The 21,303-nt window shown below is 45.9% G+C and overlaps 3 protein-coding genes across 4 annotated transcripts; all 3 read left to right on the top strand.

The window, feature by feature from the left end:
• The first annotated feature begins 4,361 nt into the window (after positions 1 to 4,361).
• On the top strand, positions 4,362 to 6,495 carry LOC120647514 (flavanone 3-dioxygenase 2-like). The gene is made up of 3 exons (XM_039924330.1): positions 4,362 to 4,897; positions 5,728 to 6,052; positions 6,144 to 6,495. Exons 1-3 carry the CDS (start codon positions 4,455 to 4,457, stop codon positions 6,384 to 6,386), a joined length of 1,011 nt encoding a protein of 336 aa, XP_039780264.1. The 5' UTR covers positions 4,362 to 4,454; the 3' UTR covers positions 6,387 to 6,495.
• LOC120647515 (psbP-like protein 1, chloroplastic) lies at positions 6,150 to 8,714 on the top strand. 2 transcript variants are annotated; one of them, XM_039924331.1, is made up of 5 exons: positions 6,150 to 7,013; positions 7,151 to 7,356; positions 7,463 to 7,534; positions 8,025 to 8,121; positions 8,323 to 8,714. In XM_039924331.1, exons 1-5 carry the CDS (start codon positions 6,770 to 6,772, stop codon positions 8,427 to 8,429), a joined length of 726 nt encoding a protein of 241 aa, XP_039780265.1. In that variant the 5' UTR covers positions 6,150 to 6,769; the 3' UTR covers positions 8,430 to 8,714. The 2 variants fall into 2 exon arrangements, with proteins under 2 accessions (XP_039780265.1, XP_039780266.1); XM_039924332.1 differs by lacking the exon at positions 7,463 to 7,534.
• Positions 8,715 to 9,046: 332 nt separating this feature from the next.
• Positions 9,047 to 11,107, top strand: LOC120647516 (50S ribosomal protein L11-like). Its single transcript, XM_039924333.1, has 4 exons — positions 9,047 to 9,350; positions 9,456 to 9,628; positions 9,741 to 9,804; positions 10,590 to 11,107. The coding sequence occupies exons 1-4, from the start codon at positions 9,146 to 9,148 to the stop codon at positions 10,796 to 10,798; spliced, it is 651 nt and encodes a 216-aa protein (XP_039780267.1). The 5' UTR covers positions 9,047 to 9,145; the 3' UTR covers positions 10,799 to 11,107.
• Positions 11,108 to 21,303: the final 10,196 nt, after the last annotated feature.

Raw genomic sequence — 21,303 nt, forward strand, 5'->3', positions numbered from 1 at the left:
GATCAACCGGGCCTTGGGCCGTGTTCTCCTGATTCTCCTGCTGGGCTTGCTTCGTCTGCTCCTGCGGCTCCGCGATCACCTCGTACATGTAACGACCCGGCCCGGGATAACGGCTAAGATCTACTCTTCAAGTTGAGTAAACCACACCTACTAATTAATCCACTTGCGCTTTCGTCCTCGCTTCGCGCAAAAAGGATAGATCCGGAATTAATTAGCTTCCCGTGACTCGGTATTTAAATTGGTCTGGCTCTCAACCAACTTTCAGTATGGGACAATTCCCGCGGATGAACAGTGTCGCGACGCTACAGTACCCGACGTGCTACAGCTCTCGAGCTACAGTAACTGCCATCAGGCCCGGCCCAATTCGGCTACAGTACTCTAGCTACAGTAACCCGTCTTGCTACAGTACCCGGCCCCGACACTGTTCCCCTGGGCTGTTACAGTACACGACTTTCTCAGTCGCGGATTCTATATGTATGCATATGAGACAATGAGTAAATGCCAACATGACTTTGTAATTAGAAGATAAACATTAAACAAATTAACAATTTACATTAAACTAATCTACCTAAGTATCAAACTAGAGCACCATTTAATATCAACAGAACATGACTTGCAAAGACATTTATTAACTTACTTCTCATGATTTTAATAAAATCTTATATATAAAGATATCATTTATCCCTATGCAAATATACTAGTTAGGTACACTTTATAATCATGTACTAAGCTATGTATTATGAACATGAAAATTTTTCGGGGAAACAATCATGTCTAAAGTAAACTACCGTAAAATTTTCATAATTTCTGGATGAATAGATTTATAGAAACTAATTAAGCAAGACTAAACACAATTTAAATTTTTGCAGGGGTAAAAAGGTTATTTTACCAGCATGGATATTTTTCCTCCATAGATCTTATGCTAACAAATCTAACAAAATTTATTTCATATTTTTCATATTTTTCCTTGATTTAATATGAATTTACAAACAACAGCCGAAATTAAACAATGAAATAAAAGAAACCCCCCCGACCAGCGGGCCCCACTGGTCAGTGGGAGGGGCGGCCTGCCCAGCCCGGCCACGCACGTCGTGGCATGCGGCGGCGTGCCAGGCGCAGGGCCGAGGGCCCGCGACGGCGGTGGCTGGCGGCGGTCCTCGCAGCGGCGCGGCAGCTGCGTTCCGGTGGGCCCCACCCGCGTGCGCCCCCAGGCGGAGGGGTTGCCGGCGGTGGTGGCGCCCTAGCGGCGGCGCGAAGCAGGGGAGGCGGCGGGGCCAGGCGGCGGCGGAGTGGCGCGGGGTGAGCGCCAGCGCGGCCGGGCGGCTCCGGTGCGCGCGCAAGCGTGGCGTGGGCGACGTGAGCGTAGCCCGCGGCGTACGGCGGTGGCAGGCAGCTCAGCCGGCGGTGGCATGGCGTGGAACGAGCGCGGAAACCTCGTGAACGCGGAGAGCACGAGCATCAGTGCCTTACCTAGAGTCGATTCGAGCTGCTGGGCGAAGAAAACGGGGACCGGAGATGGGAGTTTGACGTTGAGGTGGAGCTCGGGCGGCTCTAATGGCTGGCGGCCGGGGTATCTCCGATTCCCGGCGAGATGGGGCTTGGGGCTAGGTTTGGAGGGGCTGGAAAGGAAGCTAGGGAGGTGAGGGAGCTACGGGTGCGATGGATTTGAAATCCATGGAAAGAACTCGCGAAATCGGCCGACGAGCGCGAGCTGCTCAAGCGCCGTTCATGGCGAACCGAGGAAGGAGAAGAAGAGGAAGGCGAGGCGTAGACGGAAGTGAGGCAGGTGGCGAGCTCGGGAAGGCGGCGTGGACGACTTGGCGACGTCGCCGGCCGGGAAAATGGGGAAGGCTCCTCCCTCCATACCGTGCCCTGTGCTGCACAGGGAGAGGCATGAGAGAGGTATGATGGTGTATGACAAGTGGGGCCCAGGTGTAAGATTCAAATTTGGTTAAACTTCATTCAAATCTTGGTGAATTCGTATTTTCATTTGAATTTCAAGAACCGGATTGTTACACTAAGTATACCTAAGCGTTGACAGGTTTGATCACCCAGCAGATTTGTGCTCTTGAATATTTCAGTTGCCATTTGAGACCTACTCGGTTAAAAGCTAGTAGTATTTGACAATCTTGACAATCATGATGTGATGTTCTTGAAAACTAGTAAAGCTTCTTTATCGAAAAAAAAACTCCTTAACATCCGTTTACTTTGATCGATTTCTTGCTATTGTGAGTAGCAATGTTGTTATTACGGGCTTCTCCAACATCAAAAGCAAGCTGATGGATGCCACCTCAAATCATGGGGCCTATACTCTATTTACCTCAAATCAAGAATTGGCCTCGGGTCAAGGCCGGAATGGACAATATGATTTTAAATCGACGGATGTTACTAATATGAATGATTCTGTTTGTATTTGTGTTTATTAGACTTTGAAAAAAGTGCACTGTGTTTTCTTTAAAAATATTTATTGATCATTATTTTTTTTAAACGAAGAAAAGGTGTGCCATCACTCGTACAATTGTGTTGGGAGTAAATGGGAAAAGGACCACACAGCGAAGCATATGCGTGCCTGACATTTGTGTGCACCTCTGACTGTGTCGAGACACTAGGCGTTGCAAAGTACACTGCGACACCCACAGAAACGAAACTGGGCCGTGTTTGGCTGAGCGTCGCATCAAATTTACACAAAAAGACGAATGTCCGTATGGAGTACTAAATGAAGTCTATTTGCAAAATTTTTTCAGGGATGGGTGTAACTTTTCGAGACGAGTCTAATGACGATAATTAATCGATGATTAGCTACAGTGATACTACAGTAACCATTCTTTAATCCCGCGGTCAAAGGCCTCATTAGATTCGTCTCGCGATTTACACGGGGGGTTGTGGAGGTGGTTTTGTAATTAGACTTCATTTGATACTCTAAATTAGCGGTCAAAGCGTGCTACAGTACTCTGTTTTCCAGCCCAAGGTCCTCCCCGATTTGTGCCCTGTTTGATAACCTGGGTCTCCTTTAGTTGCGCATGTGAAATTTTTGAAATAGAATCTTTTAACATTTGAAGTATTAAACATAGACTAATTACCAAACTAATTACAGAATTCGTCTGTAAACTACGAGATGAATCTAATAAGTATAATTAATCTGTCATTAACGCATGGTTACTGTAGTAATTTAGTGTCTAATCATGATCTAATTAGGCTCATTAGATTCGTCTCGTAATTTACAAACAAACTATATAATTAGTTTTTAATTTTGTTTAGATTTAATACTTTATACATGTAAGATTTTTTCCGATGTGATAGTTTTGGAATTTTAAATTTTACAGCTAAACAAGGAGTTGATTCCGAGCGCCACAAGTCCCCCCCTCAACACGCAAGAAATTGGAACTTGCACTGAATCCCCGCCCGCTCGGCCTCTCTCACTTGTGCCAAGCCTTGAAGCCCCCCCTACCCTATCAGACGTCCACACCTGCTGCTCAAACGATCTTGGAGCAGGGTTTGCTGAGGGGCTGTTTAGTTTCAAAAACGAAAATTTTTGAATGTTAAATCACATGTTTGACCAGATGTCGGGAGGGTTTTTCGGACACTAATTAAAAAACTAATTTCAGAACTTAATTGGAAACCGCGAGACGAATCTTTTGAGGCCTTTGACCGCATCATTAATACATGTGGGTTACTGTAGTACTTATGGCTAATCATGCATTAATTAGGCTCAAAAGATTCGTATCGTCGTGTACATCCAAACTGTGTAATTAGTTTTGTTATCTAATTATATTTAGTGCTTCATATATGTGTTCAAAGGGGAAGTGAAAATTTTTGGGTGAAAATTTTTGGTAACTAAACGGGCTCTGAGTTGTGGTTGTGATCTGAGCTGATCTCCACCGACTGAAGCAGAACCGGCCGGCGCACATGCGAGATCGATCAAACATACTTGTGTTCCGAGCCGAGTCATCATCGACATCGGAGACGGCGAGAGTTGGCCAAACCCTGCTGCCGTCAGCGGCCTGACGTTGGCGGGGCAGCAGGTGCTGACAGGGGCGGAGACGGGGCGCGCGGGCAAGACACTGGCCTTATTAAATTTATATTGAACAGTTAAATTTTGATTAAATTTTTATATAAATTAATATGATTGATCTCTTTAATAATAAAAAAAATAAATTCCTGACTCCGCCCTGCGACGCCGACATTGGTCAACTGGGGATGGGAGCAGAGCACCGCCGGGCTACGACGCTGACACCATGAGCGATCAGAGCACAGAGGCCTGGAACAAGACAAAGCGCGTGCGTGGCGTCATCGATGGCCGAGTAGTGACTAGTCACATCTATTTATATGTAGGAGTATCCCATCGCTGGGGAACACATGGGGCGCACTCGCACTCGCACTCCATCGCAGCGCATTCACACAGCGCCTAATATAAATTAGCAAGTGATCGAAGCAAGCAAAGCAGGCCGGGCGGCATGGCGGAGCAGCTCATCTCCACGGCCGTGCACGAGCAGCTGCCGGAGAACTACGTCCGGCCGGAGACGCAGCGCCCGCGCCTCCACGAGGTCGTCTCCGACGCGCAGATCCCCGTGGTCGACCTCGCCGACCCCGACCGCGCCGCCGTCGTCGCCAGGATCGGCGAGGCCTGCACCACCCACGGCTTCTTTCAGGTGATCAACCATGGGGTGCCCGTGGAGCTGATGGACGCGATGCTGGCGGTGGCGTACGACTTCTTCCGGCTCCCGCCGGAGGAGAAGGCCAAGCTCTACTCCGACGACCCGGCCAAGAAGATGCGGCTGTCCACCAGCTTCAACGTGCGCAAGGAGACGGTGCACAACTGGCGCGACTACCTCCGCCTCCATTGCCACCCGCTCGAGCAGTACGTCCCCGGCTGGCCGGCAAATCCGCCAGCCTTCAGGTACGATCCAATTGTTCAAGGCCGTCTGGCGTTACTACAGTACTAGTTTTTGCTTCCATTCCTTCTCCTCCCTAGCGGTTGCTCGTAGCAGCTATTTCTGGAGCTCTGCACCCGGACGGCCTCATGTTTCATGCCGCCTTGATGATCGAGCATCAGGTTATTGGTTACGTTCCTAGTGAAACGCACACTTAGCTTTTAAAATCCCTAATTAAGCACGTAAACCAAAGTAAATTATTGGTACGCTGCTGATTATATTTAAAATGCGACAAGTTCAAAGGAGTTAGATTATTGCATCCAAAGTTGAGTAATGGTCGCTACTTTACCTTTTTTTCTTTCTTTTTCTTTCCAAGACTCTACTAGCTTCTTCTTGTTCAGTTCTTCTTTGAAAGATTTTCTTCTTCAGATCTTCTTCAAGCTTGTGGAACCATTTCTTGCTTCCTTTCCTCGTGAGACCGATCACTGAAGCGCTGCTGAACAATGGAAAATTTGAAAGCGACTAACGAGTAGCCACCACCCATGTAGGATGTACTAGCTAGCTTGGACGGCTCTAGCATGTGCTGGACATGCATGCACCGCCAGTTTTTAAAGCGTTCCTAGGAAGGACAGACAGAGCTCCTGCAGCCAGAAAAGATACTTACCTCTCAGCAAACAGGAATGCCAAAATTGCGAGGCGTGGTCCACCACTTGCCTAGTTCTAGTTCTACTGCTCCGTACTGGAAGTAGTAGCTCATACCAATAGCATGAATGCAGCGATCAGCCACCTCAACAAGAAGAACGAGTTGTTGATGGGGGGTTTAATTTGTGCTGGTGTTGATGGTGGCGACGCACAGGGAGATGGTGAGCGCCTACTGCAGAGAGGTCCGGGCGCTGGGGTTCCGGCTGTACGCGGCCATCTCCGCGAGCCTGGGCCTGGAGGAGGAGTACGTGAAGGCGGCGCTGGGCGAGCAGGAGCAGCACATGGCGGTCAACTTCTACCCCAAGTGCCCGGCGCCGGACCTCACCTTCGGGCTCCCCGCGCACACGGACCCCAACGCCCTCACCATCCTGCTCACGGACCAGCAGGTGCCCGGCCTGCAGGTGCTCAAGGAAGGCCGGTGGATCGCCGTCAACCCACGCCCCAACGCGCTCGTCATCAACATCGGGGACCAGCTGCAGGTAGTACATACTAGTAGTACCGTAAGGTGAAATAAACCAGCAGAAATTCCAATGTTTCCAGTGGTAACTGAATTGAATCCTGTGCCCGCAGGCGCTGAGTAACGGCAGGTACAAGAGCGTGTGGCACCGCGCGGTGGTGAACGCCGACAGGCCGAGGATGTCGGTGGCGTCGTTCCTGTGCCCGTGCAACGACGTGCTCATCGGCCCCGCCGCCAAGCTCGTCGGCGACGGCTCGCCGGCAGTCTACAGAGACTACACCTACGCCGAGTACTACAGCAAGTTCTGGAGCAGGAACCTGGACCAGGAGCACTGCCTGGAGCTCTTCAGAGCCTAGCAGCCACAGAGATGGATGTTTCCATCGGAAAGAAGAAGAAAAAAAGACTACTGCTAGAACAGTTGTTAGTTTTTACTAGCAACTAGCAAGCATCTGGTTTTTGGCCATAGTTTGCATTGTCAGGGACCTCTTTTCATCATCGCAGAAACTGGCTCCAACTCCAAGCCTCGTCATTTGGGATGGCCCATTGGGCTCTCCTAGGTCCAAAATGAACATCCGATGGAAACAGGCCCATCTAAGCCGTTCGTCCAGCGAGAGAGGTCCGTGTGTGGACCAGAAACGAAGCGAAATCCTCCTCCTACTCCTACTCGGCGCCGCAGGCTTTCTCTCGCTCGCTTCCCCCGCATCCCGTCCGGCCATCATCATCCTCGTCGACGCCCCCCATGGCCACGGCCGTCTCCCTCCCGCTCCCTCGCCGCGCATCCTCCTCCGCTCCCGTGGCCGCCGCCCGCCGCCCCGGGTCCCCGTCGCTGCGCAGGCGGCGGCATTGCGCCGTCGTCACGCCCGTCGCCGCAGCCTGCAGACCTGACGCAGACGAGGAAGGCTCCGGGCCCGGGCGGCGGCAGGTGCTCGTGGCGGGTGCTGCCGCGGCCGCCGCGTTTGTTTCCCGTCCCAATCCGGCGGCATGTGAGTTGCCCTTCCAATTTACGATCGCCTTCAAATGCTCGCCTTCTGGAGTACCTACTTACTTAATTTGTTGGTCACTTTTCACTTGGAATATGGTCTATTTGGTCAAAACTGAGTGCCATTCTGATCTGCTATAGTCGCAGCAGAGTCTAAGAAAGGGTTCCTGCCTGTCGTCGACAAGAAGGCTGGTTACTCCTTCCTCTACCCGTTCGGCTGGCAGGAAGTGGCAGTGCAAGGCCAAGATAAGGTGTACAAAGATGTCATAGAACCTCTGGAGAGTGTGAGCGTCAACTCTATTCCCACGAGCAAGGAGGACATCCGTGACCTTGGTCCTCCGGATAAGGTTAATTTTACTATATCTCTTACCTTTTAAAAAAAAACATAAAAACTGGGCTAGTCCGTCTGGTAGAGGTCCATTTCGATCTATTATAATAACCCCTATTCTCCAGGTTGCTGAGGCCTTGATAAAGAAGGTCCTAGCGCCACCAACGCAGAAGACGAAGTTAATCGAGGCAAAAGAGGTGTGCCTTGACAATCGCCATGCTTGATCTAACACACATTTTCTTATTGAAACTTAACTAACTATTCCTCTTACTTTCATGGACACTAGTTCATGCCAAATCTTTGAGGAATTAGTTGATTTGTGTGGACAGAACTAGAAAAGACTCAAATCAGCCAGTGCTGATTTCTCTAAAAATAGCATTAGTAGATAGCCACCTATACAACATGTGCTCAAAATTTTCACCTGGTTTTCACGTTTATGCTGGTGTGAAGAGAAATGAATGGTTAGACACAAAGATTTATTTTAGATAATGGTAATATGAAAAGGAGAATAAAATGTATACCTAGTGCTGTAAATTGCTAGGACGTTACTTCTCCAGTTTCTACTAGAATCAATTAATTATTTGTCAGACATCCTGTTCTTGACACCTTTTATGCTATTATCTTCCTGAAAGATATATTTGGGTGCTCTGATGTTGTTAAATTCACAAGATATATTTTTTCATGCAGAATGATGTTGATGGGAGAGCTTACTATACTTTTGAGTTCACAGCTCAGGCTCCAAACTACACCAGACATGCACTTGGTGCCATCGTAATTGCAAATGGTATTACCGTCCATCCGAGATCTTTTCAATCAGTGAGATGCTGTGTCAGTATTTAATGTGTAGCATTTATGCACTTCCCATCAACTTATTTCGTCATATTTTTTTATTTATTGTACTCTCGACATTGTACTGGAAACTATGAGAATGTTGTCAATGTTTGCTGTTATCTATTATTCTCTGATTATTGATGGGATCCTGCAGGCAAATTTTACACATTGACTACTGGAGCAAATGAGAGAAGATGGGAAAAGATGAAGGATAGGCTGCACACAGTTGTCGATTCCTTCAAAATTGAAAATAGAATATGAGGAATGTCTGGGTTCTTGTGCTGATTTTTCTTTTTTGTATTGTTCTCTTTTGGAGCTGCAATGGTGAGATCTAAATAGTAAATGTCGGGAATGTGAATTGCACTGATCAGTTTTTATTTTTGAATGTTTTGTTCTTGAAACACTTGTTTGTACTTGGCATGTATATGTTTTCACTTTCTGTACTGTGATCATGGGAATAAGGACTTAAGGAGATCCATACAGTTATGTAAATGTATTGAAAATAAGCAATAGAATTCACCCACAGCAGATTCTATTAGTGCTTAATCCCTCATGTTCAAAGCTGAATTTACAAAGATCGGAATGTTGAATGTCCCATGGATATTCAGGTGCTACCATCGGAAGAATACAGCCTCAAGATTTTGTCAGTGGGCATTGCCTTAGCCCCACTTTTATTTGAGCAAGGCGAGATACTCACTCTTTCCCGTTAACAAAATTGGACCAGAGAAAACTCTCTTCCGAACATTTGTGCCATTTCCAGCTCGCGCATCAATCTTCTTGACTTTTGAGGGGGAAAAGATGGGAAGCATCCCGCATCCAGCTCTGGAGTACGTGTTCCAAACAAGAAAACGCTTCCCTGAGAGAAGGCGTATTGACCGGGCGCAGAACCAGCTCCGCTAAGAGCGGATTAGATAGATAGGAGGCAGCGAGCAGAGCGAAGAACATTGCTCCTTCCAGTTCCCACCTCCAGCGCTGCCATGAACACAGCCATGGCCACCACTTCCTTATCCCTCCAAGGCCGCCCTTGCCAGGCCGCGGCCAAGAAGCTCTCTTCCCCGTTCCTCGGAGCCCCCGCCTTCTTCCTCCGGCCGCTGGCGCCCGCGCCCACCGCCGCCTCCTCTCGGCGGACGCTCGCCGTCAGGGCCATGGCTCCGCCCAAGCCGGGAGGCAAGCCGAAGAAAGGTCCGTTCCCCTCGTTGTCTTCACCAGTCCTGAAACATCGAAGAGGACCCATGTTTTTTTTTGCGCTTATTAAACCGTTTTGGGCTTCGGTTCTCTTGAATGCAGTGGTGGCCATGATAAAGCTGGCCCTGGAGGCCGGCAAGGCGACGCCGGCGCCGCCCGTCGGCCCGGCGCTTGGTGCCAAGGGTGTGAACATCATGGCTTTCTGCAAGGAGTACAATGCCAAGACGGCCGAGAAGGCCGGCTACATCATCCCCGTCGAGATCACCGTCTTCGATGTGAGCTGAATACTCTCTCTCCATCCTACAATGTGTTCGTCTGAAGTCCGAACATTGATTGTATATGTTGAATAGTTTTCGTAATGCTTGTGCCTTTGTTTTGCATTTGCAGGACAAGAGCTTTACTTTCATCTTGAAGACACCACCAGCCTCAGTTCTGCTCCTTAAGGCTGCAGGTGCGCATCCTAGACATTAGCATCAATCCGTTCATAGTTAAATTGCACAAATTATTAAAAAAATTGGACATAAAGGAAAAGGTCTGTGCCCTTGTGATTGATTGATATTTTTTCTGTGCGTCTTTGGCACGTGTTTGATGAGATGGTATTTATAGTTTGTGCAAATGCAGCTTATTGGATTAAAAATTCAGTGTGTAACCTTTTTCAAAGTGAGTTCATACGGCCTACATGATTTTTGTTTTTGGCTGCACGGTGATAAAATAGTGAATGCACTTGCAACAAATAAAGTTTGGAGTTAGCAATTCCACAATGATTCAGTAGTAGATGATGGTAGGACTAAGTAGTAGTATTATGTGATTTGAGGCCTTTCATTCTCCTGAAACGGATATATTAAATCAGATGAGTAGTGAATTAGATTATGCATTTCATCATATATTTTTAGTTAACTGTGTTTCAACCCAAGCAACTTATCTCATGAACTTGCTTTCAAGCTTATAAATTTGAATATCCACCATAGATGAATAACATGGACTTGCAACACATTTTTTGTTTCTATTTTTTTATTTTGCATGTTAAAGTATACACATGATGACATGAACTATGAACTAGTACAACGAATGAACACATTAGACATTAGTGCCTGCAAAATGCATACGCTTTCTAGCATAACAACCTAGTGACCGGCACCCAGCTATTTTTCCCTGTGTTTATGTTGGAGCATGTGCTGTCTTCATTTTCACAAAGCAAAAGGTTCCTTACCAAAATTTCTCAATCTTGATTGTTAGGTGTCGAAAAAGGTTCAAAAGAGCCACAGCGAGAAAAGGTTGGCAAAGTAACAGCAGATCAAGTCCGTGCGATAGCTCAAGAGAAGTTGCCGGACTTGAACTGCAAGAGCATCGACTCTGCTATGAGGATCATCGCTGGCACTGCCGCTAACATGGGCATTGATGTTGACCCTCCAATCCTTCAGAAGAAGGAAAAAGTTCTCTTGTAGTTTGTTTTGCTGGGACCCGCAGATCAAATTATCAATCACCTTATGTAGATTCTGCCTTCCTTTTTGTTCATCAATTCGCAGTGATTAAAGTTTTTCTCTGGTGTCAGTAACCTCGTTCCCTAATCTAGTCATTTGGTGTAGAACTGTAATTTTTATTTGCCAAGTCCTTCGATATACCACATCCGAAAGGAAAGGGTTATTCCAAGCCTTTGCGCACCAACATTTTTGGAGCCAGTCAAGCCTTGTGCACAGCAACATTTATCCAAGAGCAAAATTATATTGTTTCTGGTATGGTGGTACCTATTCCAATCAAGTCTCCTCCTTTTTATTCTCTGAAAGCTAACTTTTTGACTGCTGGCCTTTTGTTATTGGCTTTTGTAATAAATTTTTATCTTCTCAGCACATAAAAAGCTTTCCATTCATTTCCTCATAAGCTAGCTTTCTAGCTTTTCAAAAGCCACCTTTCCAACTGGGCTTTTTGGTTTAGCTTTCCAGCTTATGGCTGCCAAAAGCCGGAAAGCTGGATCGGGAAGCTGAAATAAACAGGACCTTAGTTTTCTCTCCCCTCGGCAAAGTGGATAGGAAAGAGTCTTGTTTCCATTCCACTAGCCAAGAATAAGCTCTCTTTTGAAGTGACTTGAACAAAAAAACAATGGTACACACCTCAAACATATATGAACCACCATGTTCGTTCACTTTCTTGATAAATGATTCATGCATTTTCTCTTCCTTACCATTGAGACTGAGAATAAAAAAAAGATCCATTATTAAAAGCAGATTTGGATCATTCTGTGGTTACTAGATGATGGGAATAAGTAAGCAGAAATTGGAAATGGGCACAAAATGTCTATAAGTGAATGTTCTCATCATTTGTTACTTTCGGGTCTTTTTGTTGGGACCAGGTTAGAAGCAACACCATGAGCACATGCGCAATCATAGATGCCCATAATTTTGAGCAAACTATGGGCTACCTCAAAAGGGTTGCTAGGCGACATGTTAACTCACCTTCTAACAAAGACTCTCACAGCCAAGATATTAATTGTACTCCCACACTATACTATGATTCAAATACATAATGTATTGTCACCCATTTTAATTTGAAGATACGTTGGAACAAACAAAATTATGAACCAGGTAGATCTGGAGCAGGGAAATTGAACTACTACACAGGTGTGATATGTCATGATCCTTGGATTAATTACATGCGCTTTGCTCGAAATACCATGATAGTAGAAAGTAGAAACTGGTGAGACAGGAAAATCACTCACAACAACAAGGTCTATGGCATTAAACCAAGGTAACCATCATATTGAGGACAACAATTGGACTCAGACCACCACATGCATACGAACACTATAACCATCACCAGCATAGGGCAATGGCAAAAGAGCCTAACCTTGCATTTCCTGACTTTGATAGTGATGATCATGATGGTTGGATAAGTAAGACTGAGAAATATTTCATATGGTACATGTTTCAAATACATATAAGTCAAAGTGGCGGTTGTTAAGGGTATAATGGTCAAGGGTACTATTGTAATATCCTAGTGTCAAGGCTTTGGGGTGTCTCATGTCTCTTGTACTCTATATATTGCCCTTTGGGCCTAACTCAATACAGACACACACTTCAGTCTTAAGTAAAGCTGATAAATATTTTACATGGTACATGTTTCAAATACATATGTCTAAGTGGCGGTTGTTATAAGGGTATAGTAATAGTCAACAGTAGTATTGTAATATCCTAGTGTTTAGGGTTTGGGATGTCTCATATCTCCTGTACTCTATATATGGCCCTTTGGGCCTAACTCAACTCAATATAGACACACACTACAGTCTCTCTTCTCCTCTCCATTCCTAACAGTAGTAATGTAGGACAAGGGCAAAATAGAATATTGGTGGTGGGGAATATATTGTCAAAATAGAAATATTTTTTCCTGTCATCATTTTTAATTTCTAATAAACAATACTTGGCAATAGACTAATAAAATTTTTGCTTATGAAGTACTTGGATAATTTCATAATGTTAAGCAAGTGGGAACAACTTCGTCTTGCATTGATAATTTTTTAAGAGTCAACGACCTAGTGGGAATAGTTAGGGGGACAATCTCTATCTTACTTATGATCGCTACATTTGTAACTTTGTCTCAGATTAAATAAATACACTCAAAATGATTGTAGCGCCACTGATTTGTAACAGAAAATTTGATGGAAGTTTATTGTATAGCAAAGTGATTGTGTTAAGCATATCAATTCAACAGAATAACATAAGTGAACAAATCTTGGTAAAATAAAAAAGAGGCTAAAGATCATAACATACTCAAATTCATGAACTGAAACCAAATAACTTCAACAATAAAAATAAAAGGGAACATATTAGGTGCAAACCAACCTATCTGTGAAAACAATACAAATTTCAATATGGGCCACCAGATCAACATCCAAGGGAAGAGTGCATGGGGAGTGGGAGAGGGGATTTGCAAAAGTGCGATTGACTAATCCAAGGGCGGAGGGTTAATTGTAAAATTATCCCCCTCCCCATGCCCCTTGAATGTTGATCCAGTGGCCCTGATTGAAGTTTGCATAGTTTTCATGAAGATGTTGGTTTGCACATGATACGTTCCCAAAATAAAAAGTGTCCTTCATGTTATAAATTATTCAAAGAGGAATAGCTGCTGAGGTGACACTTATTTCATCATGTCAGCCATAGTGCCCTTCCTCTGAACCGTTTGTATTATAAATACATAATTAGTTATCAGTACTAATGTAAATCAACTTAGAACTGCTGCTTAATTTTAATAGTTTGTTAGAAAAAAGTTCATAAGTCTGAAATTGAAAGTTATAGCTTTGTAATTTTTCTTTTTATAAGTCCCGATTTGCATTCTTCGAGTGTAACCTCAGTTGAAATGTAGAATACATAGGTAGTCCCTTGTCCATCGATCTTTGTTTTCTTACTCAAGTATCTACACAGTAAATGTCTCTCTTAGCTCATAACTCTAATATTAGAAGTAAAGATGGAAAAGATTGACAATAAAATAAAAGTACCCTTTCTTAATCAAGTATCTACACAGATAAATTGTGCTGCAGAAAAGATCTAGGCGTCATCCTGACTGCCCTTCTTCCACCAATTCCACCAACTGTAAATTGGATCCACCGCTCTTCGAACCGCATCATAACTCATTTCTGTATATGGTTCTACATCCTTCTTGATTCTCAGATCTTGTAGAACTTGATGCAGAATGCTTATTACAAATAATTCAGCAAACCCAGACTTGCATTCATAGCCAGAAAAGCGGGTGAAGCACCATGCTCCCAGCAAACCCACCAAAGATATTGTAACAATTTGTGTAGATACTTGAGTAAGAAAACACAGACATTGTCAATCGCCTTCCGTAGATTCTGCCTTCCTTTTTGTTCATCAATTCGTAGTGCCAACTTGAAGTTTTCCTCTGGTGTCAGCAGCCTTGTTTACTAATCCAGTCATTTAGTGTAGACTTGTAATTCTTTGCCAAGTCATTCGGTATACCACATCTGAAAGGAAAGGGGTATTCCAAGCCTTGCACACCAACTGGTATGGCGGTATCTATTCAGATCAAGTGTCCCCTTTTTTATTCTCTTATTTTTCGTCTAAACTAATATTCAACGACACACTTTTGAATTTCCCCGGACCATGGCAAAGTGCTTATGATATTCAAACTTGAAAGCCAACATACTGGTCAAATGACACCATTGTTGGATATCGTGGTCCGTGGGCTGCCAGGCACACAGAGGTGGCTGCCGATGCAGAACTCGCAGAGAAGAAAATAATTTGAACAGACGTTCACCGATGAATAAATATTCAATGGCTTTCTTTTCTTTCATAACATGGTATATGACGGCAAAATTGGGCGATTTGCGTCAACCAAGGGAAAACCGACCGAACATCTTTAACTCATAGATAGCAGGTGCATCACCGCAAATCCACAGGGTTGGCACTGAAACACAGTGTCACATAAAGTGGACATTTAGTACCGGTTGGTGTCTTGGCCTGGTACTAAATAGGCTTCCATGACCATGAGTTACTTCAAAAGGAAACCATCTCGCACGTAGTCACATGTGATGCATAGGTGGGATAGCAAAGAAAGCTACATTGGAAGCTTGAGGTTGTGGATTCTAATCCTCACAACTTTGTAAGTTTTAGATGGGCCACTTGGGCCTACTAGACCAAATTTAGTCTAAGAACCGAAAAAGCAGATAAATTCGGTTTCTTAGAACTAGGAACCAAAGCAGCACCAGATTTTCTCAATTTTGATTCTTTTAGTTTTGTTTTTTAGTTTTTTCAGCTCGGCACACGATTCTCGGTTATATTTGCCCAGCCCCTCCCTGACAGAAAACAGAATTAGGATCAGCAAACACAATTGTCCGGCCGGCACAGCCAAAGGGATTAAGGGGATTACTTCTTCAACGAAGACCAAGAAGGCAACATCCGGGAAGTTGATGCGGACGGGAACATACAGCCATCTCCACCGTCGCCGACGCCAGCACACGATCTAGGCCCGCCACTGGCCTATTTCGACGCTCAGGTTCCAGCGACCGCCGTCGCTGAGGGAGGAGAAGAGGAGGAGCCCCAGGAGATGTCAGAAGATGAAGCCCCAGCACCGCCGCCAGCACCTCCTGCTCCAGCAGCTTCAGCGCCTGCACCAGCTGGAGGAGACCCAGAAGGCCCAGAGGACCCGGACGATGAGGATGATGATGAAGACCCGCCAGAAGAAAGGGGACTGTACTGCGTCTACACCTCAACCCACGAGGAGGGTCACTTCCCCCTGCTGCTTCGGGACACGCTGGAAGAGCTTCACAACCCCGTGGCTCCCCTGTACAAGACAAGGCATTATGAAGACCCAGCGCTCGGCGACTACTTCGTCACTCGGGTCCACATAAGGGTGGATACTGGACCCCGAGGCATGATGACCGTCTCCGCACATGATTCCTCGACACCCATGGCGACCTACCGTGCCTCAGTAAGCCATGCTGCCATGAGGGCTCTCTGGTCTCTCAATCACACTAACCGCCGAGACTTGGAGAGCACAGACTATCAGCACCTTCCTCGCCGTGTCCGTGGGACCGAGCATACGGAGTTGACACTTGGAGAGGACGAGGAGAACCGCGTCAATGTCACAGTGCGAGCTCTCGCTGGAGTTGACACAGACTTAAGGAATGTCGTCAACCAGCTGGACGACACCCAAGACCGACTGAGAGAAGCTCACCACAGGATTCGCCAGCTTGAGGCCCAGCTCGCAGGAGAGGCGCCTCCACCTGTTCCAGAGGGGGAGCCTCCGCATCCCGCCTTGTCACCCCCCGCGCAAGAGGCTTCGTTTCGGCGACCGTGGCTACCAGAACCGTTTCTATTAGATGATAGGCTTAAGAGTTTAGGTTGAGTCTTGTAAAGAGTCTTTTTGTAATCGCTAGCTCGTGAACGTTTGCTTAAGTGTGTTAGTTAATCAGTGTGTTTCAATGCTTGGTTTTGTGAACAATTGTGAGTTGGCTTTTTGTAATGATTGTGGTGTAATTATGGAGTGATGACCATAATTGCATCAAGTTTTTAATAAAGTTAGCTAGTTAGTAAAGCTTGGGGTTATCCATTTTAATTTATTTTGTCTCTATCTCGTCCTTGCACCAATATTTTACCATGATTATTTCATGAGTCTTACTTGTCTAACCGGTCAGATGGTGAACACCAGGTCCGGATCAGGAGTTGATCAGCCACCAGTGCAGCGTCAGAGAAGAGGCAACAACCAGCAACCCAACAACATGAGTGGAGGCAACAACCAGAACAACGGGCCACCGCCACCACCACCAGCAGGGATGGAGCAGTTCCTTGCTGCGCAGACACAGCTACTGACTCAAATGGCCAACGCCATGGCCAATCTACAAGCTCAAGCGAACCAAGCTCCAGTACCACAGCCGCCACAGAGGGATCGCCACCGTGACTTCATGAGTCACAGACCTCCTACTTTCTCCCACTCACCAGATCCTCTTCACGCCGATGACTGGCTCAAGACCATTGATAAGATGCTGAACATAGTTCAGTGTACAGACAGGGAGAAGGTACTGTATGCTTCAGGTAGATTGGAAGGAACTGCAGCAGACTGGTGGGATGCTTATACCGCCGCCCATGTTGATCAAAACACTATCACCTGGGATGAGTTCAGAACTCAATTCAGGGAGCATCATATACCTGAGGGTTTGATGAAGCTGAAGAGGCAGGAATTTCTAGCTCTGAAGCAAGGTGGAATGACCGTAAGTGAGTATCGGGACAAGTTCATCCAGTTGTCCCGCTATGCCTCCGCAGACGTGGCCACAGATGGGCAGAAGCAGGACTACTTCAGGCTAGGGTTGCTTGCACCTATCAGATATCAGTTGTTGGTACACAGGTTTGAGAGTTTCCAGAAACTGGTGGACAATGCCATCGCCGTGGAGAATGCTCGCAAGGAGATGGGCGAGCAGAAGCGGAAGTTCGAGTCACAAAGCCAGTCTAGCAACTCGCGCCCGCGCTTTGGACCCCCACAAGGAAACCAGATTCGCCCAGGAGGACAGAATGCCAACTTTGGGCAGAACCAGTATCAGTACCCGCGCCAAGTTCAGCAGAATCAATAGAATCAGCAGTCGGCGCAACGCTTCAACCCCCAGCAGAACCGTCAGAACACTCCTGTCGGTACTCCCGTGAGGAACAACAACACAGCCCCTACTGGGTCCACCGTGTGTTTCAAGTGTGGTGGACATGGTCATTATGCGAACCGTTGTCCCAATCCTCCTCAGAACACTCCTGCTCAGAACAACGCTAGCGGACAGAGGCAGACTCCGCAGCAGCAGCCTAGGAACAACAATCAGACCCCGCAGAGCAACAGAGGACAGCAGAACTACGTCCACGGCAGGGTCAACCATGTGACTGCAGACACCGCTCAGGAGGCTCAGGACGCTGTATTCGGTATGTTCTTAGTCAACTCAACCCCTGCATCAGTTTTATTCGATTCTGGAGCATCGCATACTTTTATATCTACTCAATACATGGCCAAGCACTCCATACCGCTTTGCACCATGCCTAGAGCTATGCTAGTAAACTCACCCGGGGGAACCATGAGAGCTATGTACCAGTGCCACGGAATTAAAATTCAGATTATGGGTAGAGAGTTTGATGCAAGACCTATAGTTCTGGATTCGGATGGAATTGATGTTATCCTTGGGATGGACTGGTTAACCAAGCACGATGCTGTCATTCAATGTGCCAAGAGATCAGTGCTCCTTACTAGCCCAGCAGGTGAAAGGTTTGAGTTCTTTGCAACCACTCCAACACCAGCAGATTGTACGGTGAACCAGATGAAGGCTGCTCTGATAGAGGACATCAGGATAGCATGCGAGTACTCAGATGTGTTCCCCGATGACTTGCCAGGTATGCCACCTGAACGTGACATTGAGTTCATTATAGATCTTTTACCTGGTACTGCACCTATTGCTAAGAGACCATATAGGATGTCCGCTGGTGAACTAGAAGAACTTAAGAAACAATTAAAGGAATTGTTAGATAAGAAATTTATTCGTGCTAGTTCATCACCATGGGGAGCCCCAGTGATCCTTGTGGACAAGAAGGATGGTACACAGAGGATGTGTGTGGACTACAGGTCATTAAATGAAGTTACCATCAAGAGCAAGTATCCGTTGCCTCGTATAGAAGATTTGTTTGACCAGCTGAGAGGAGCCAAGGTATTCTCTAAGATTGATCTGAGGTCAGGGTATCACCAGTTGAGGATACGACCCTCGGATATTCCCAAGACCGCTTTCACTACCAGATATGGGTTGTATGAATATACGGTTATGTCATTCGGGTTGACCAATGCACCAGCTTACTTCATGTACCTGATGAATAAGGTGTTTATGGAGTACCTCGACAAGTTCGTAGTGGTGTTCATTGATGATATATTGGTGTACTCCAAGAATGAGGAAGAACATGAGGAACACTTGAGGCTTGTTTTGCAGAAGCTCAGGGAGCATCAGTTGTACGCCAAGCTCAGCAAATGTGAATTTTGGTTGAACGAGGTTTCATTTCTTGGTCATGTCATCACAGATGGAGGAATTGCAGTTGATCCCAGCAAGGTCAGAGATGTGTTGAAGTGGGAACCACCTCAGACAGTGTCAGAAATCCGGAGTTTCTTAGGACTCGCAGGCTACTACAGAAGATTTATAGAAGGCTTCTCCAAGATAGTGAAACCCCTTACCTCGCTACTGGAGAAAGGAAAAGAGTTTGTATGGTCAGAGGAGTGCCAAGCCAGTTTTGAAGAATTAAAGAAGCGGCTGACTACAGCTCCCGTGTTGGCTATGCCAGACATTCACAAGAGTTTTGATATATATTGTGATGCATCTCGTCAGGGACTTGGTTGTGTGCTAATGCAAGAGGGACATGTGATTGCTTATGCGTCTCGTCAGTTAAGGAAGCATGAGCAGAACTACCCCACTCATGATTTAGAGTTAGCAGCCGTGGTACATGCTTTGAAGATATGGAGGCACTATTTGCTGGGACACAGGTGTCAGATCTACACAGATCACAAGAGTCTGAAGTACATATTCACTCAGAATGATCTCAACCTGAGACAGAGAAGATGGTTAGAGCTCATAAAGGATTATGACCTGGAAATACACTACCATCCAGGGAAAGCTAATGTGGTTGCAGATGCTTTGAGCCGCAAGAGCCATGTAAATGCAATGAGAGTTAGGCAGATGCCCCAGGAATTGTGTTGGGAGTTTGAGAAACTCAACCTTGGTTTTGTTGGTCACACCGAGGGAATCACCATAGAAGTCGAGCCGACTCTTGAGCAAGAGATACGGAAGGGTCAGCTTGAGGATGATAAGATCAAAGAGATCAAGGAGCTGATGGAAAAAGGCAAGGCACCTGATTTTACTGAGGATGAACATGGAACTGTGTGGTTCAGAAAGAGGATATGTGTGCCAGAGGTGGATCATCTGCGAGAAAAGATTCTAAAAGAAGCCCATGATTCCGCCTATTCGATTCATCCAGGCAGTACCAAAATGTACCAGGACTTGAAAGAAAGATATTGGTGGTATGGTATGAAGCGTGATGTTGCAGCTCACGTGGCCATATGTGATGTGTGTCAGAGAGTCAAGGCAGAACATCAGAGACCAGCCGGTTTGTTGCAACCATTGAAAATACCAGAATGGAAATGGGAAGAAATTGGTATGGATTTCATTGTGGGGTTACCACGTACAAAGGATGGCTATGATTCCATATGGGTTATTGTGGATAGGTTGACAAAGGTAGCTCACTTCATCCCAGTGAAGACTACTTACTCAGGAGCTAAACTGGCAGAGCTATACATATCCAGGATTGTCTGCTTACATGGGGTACCTAAGAAGATTGTGTCCGATAGAGGTACTCAGTTCACGTCACGGTTTTGGCAGAAGTTGCATGAGTCAATGGATACGAAGCTAAACTTCAGCTCAGCGTACCACCCGCAGACGGATGGGCAGACAGAAAGGACCAATCAGGTGTTAGAGGACATGCTTAGGGCTTGTGCTCTAAAGCACGGAGGCAGTTGGGATAAGAGCTTGCCGTACGCAGAGTTTTCATACAACAACAGTTACCAGGCCAGCTTGAAGATGGCACCGTTTGAGGCACTATATGGAAGGAAGTGCAGAACTCCATTATATTGGAGTGAGACGGGAGAAAGCCAGTTGTTCGGTCCAGAGATCATCAAAGAGGCCGAACAACAAGTACAGATTGTTAGAGATAATCTGAAAGTGGCACAGTCGAGGCAGAAGAGCTATGCAGACAAGGGACGTAGAGAGTTGATCTTTGAAGAAGGAGATTTTGTGTATCTCAAAGTATCACCTATCAGAGGTTTGCGCAGATTCAAAGTTAAAGGGAAGTTGTCACCTCGTTACATCGGACCATTCAAGATCTTGGCCCGGAGGGGTGAAGTAGCTTATGAGCTAGAACTACCGGCCCGATTATCCGATGTGCACAATGTGTTCCATATATCTCAGTTGAGAAAGTGTTTGAGGGTGCCAGATGAGAAATTGCCCCTGGAGGAACTGAATGTGCAAGATGATCTGACTTATACCGAGTATCCAGTCAAAATTCTGGACACGTTAGAGAGGATTACTCGAAGTAAGAGGATACGGATGTGTAAGGTTCAGTGGAGTCATCATGCAGAGGATGAGGCTACTTGGGAAAGAGAAGATGAGTTACAGGCAGAATTCCCCCAGCTCTTTGCTAGCCCAGCTGAATCTCGAGGACGAGATTCCTTTTAAGGGGGGTAGGTTTGTAACACCCGTATTTTCAAATTAGGAACCAAAATAAATTTAATTGGGTTTGTTATAGGCTCGATAAGGTTTTATTTAACTTTATCTTGAATTTAGAGCATTTGCCGGAAGTTAAATAAAATACCTAGCCATAAAATAAATGTAAGGAAAATAGGTTTGTGCATCTCATGCTGCTTTGCATTTTTATTTGCTTGTTGT

This window comes from Panicum virgatum, chromosome 9K, assembly GCF_016808335.1.
Source record: "Panicum virgatum strain AP13 chromosome 9K, P.virgatum_v5, whole genome shotgun sequence".
Lineage (NCBI taxonomy): Eukaryota > Viridiplantae > Streptophyta > Magnoliopsida > Poales > Poaceae > Panicum > Panicum virgatum.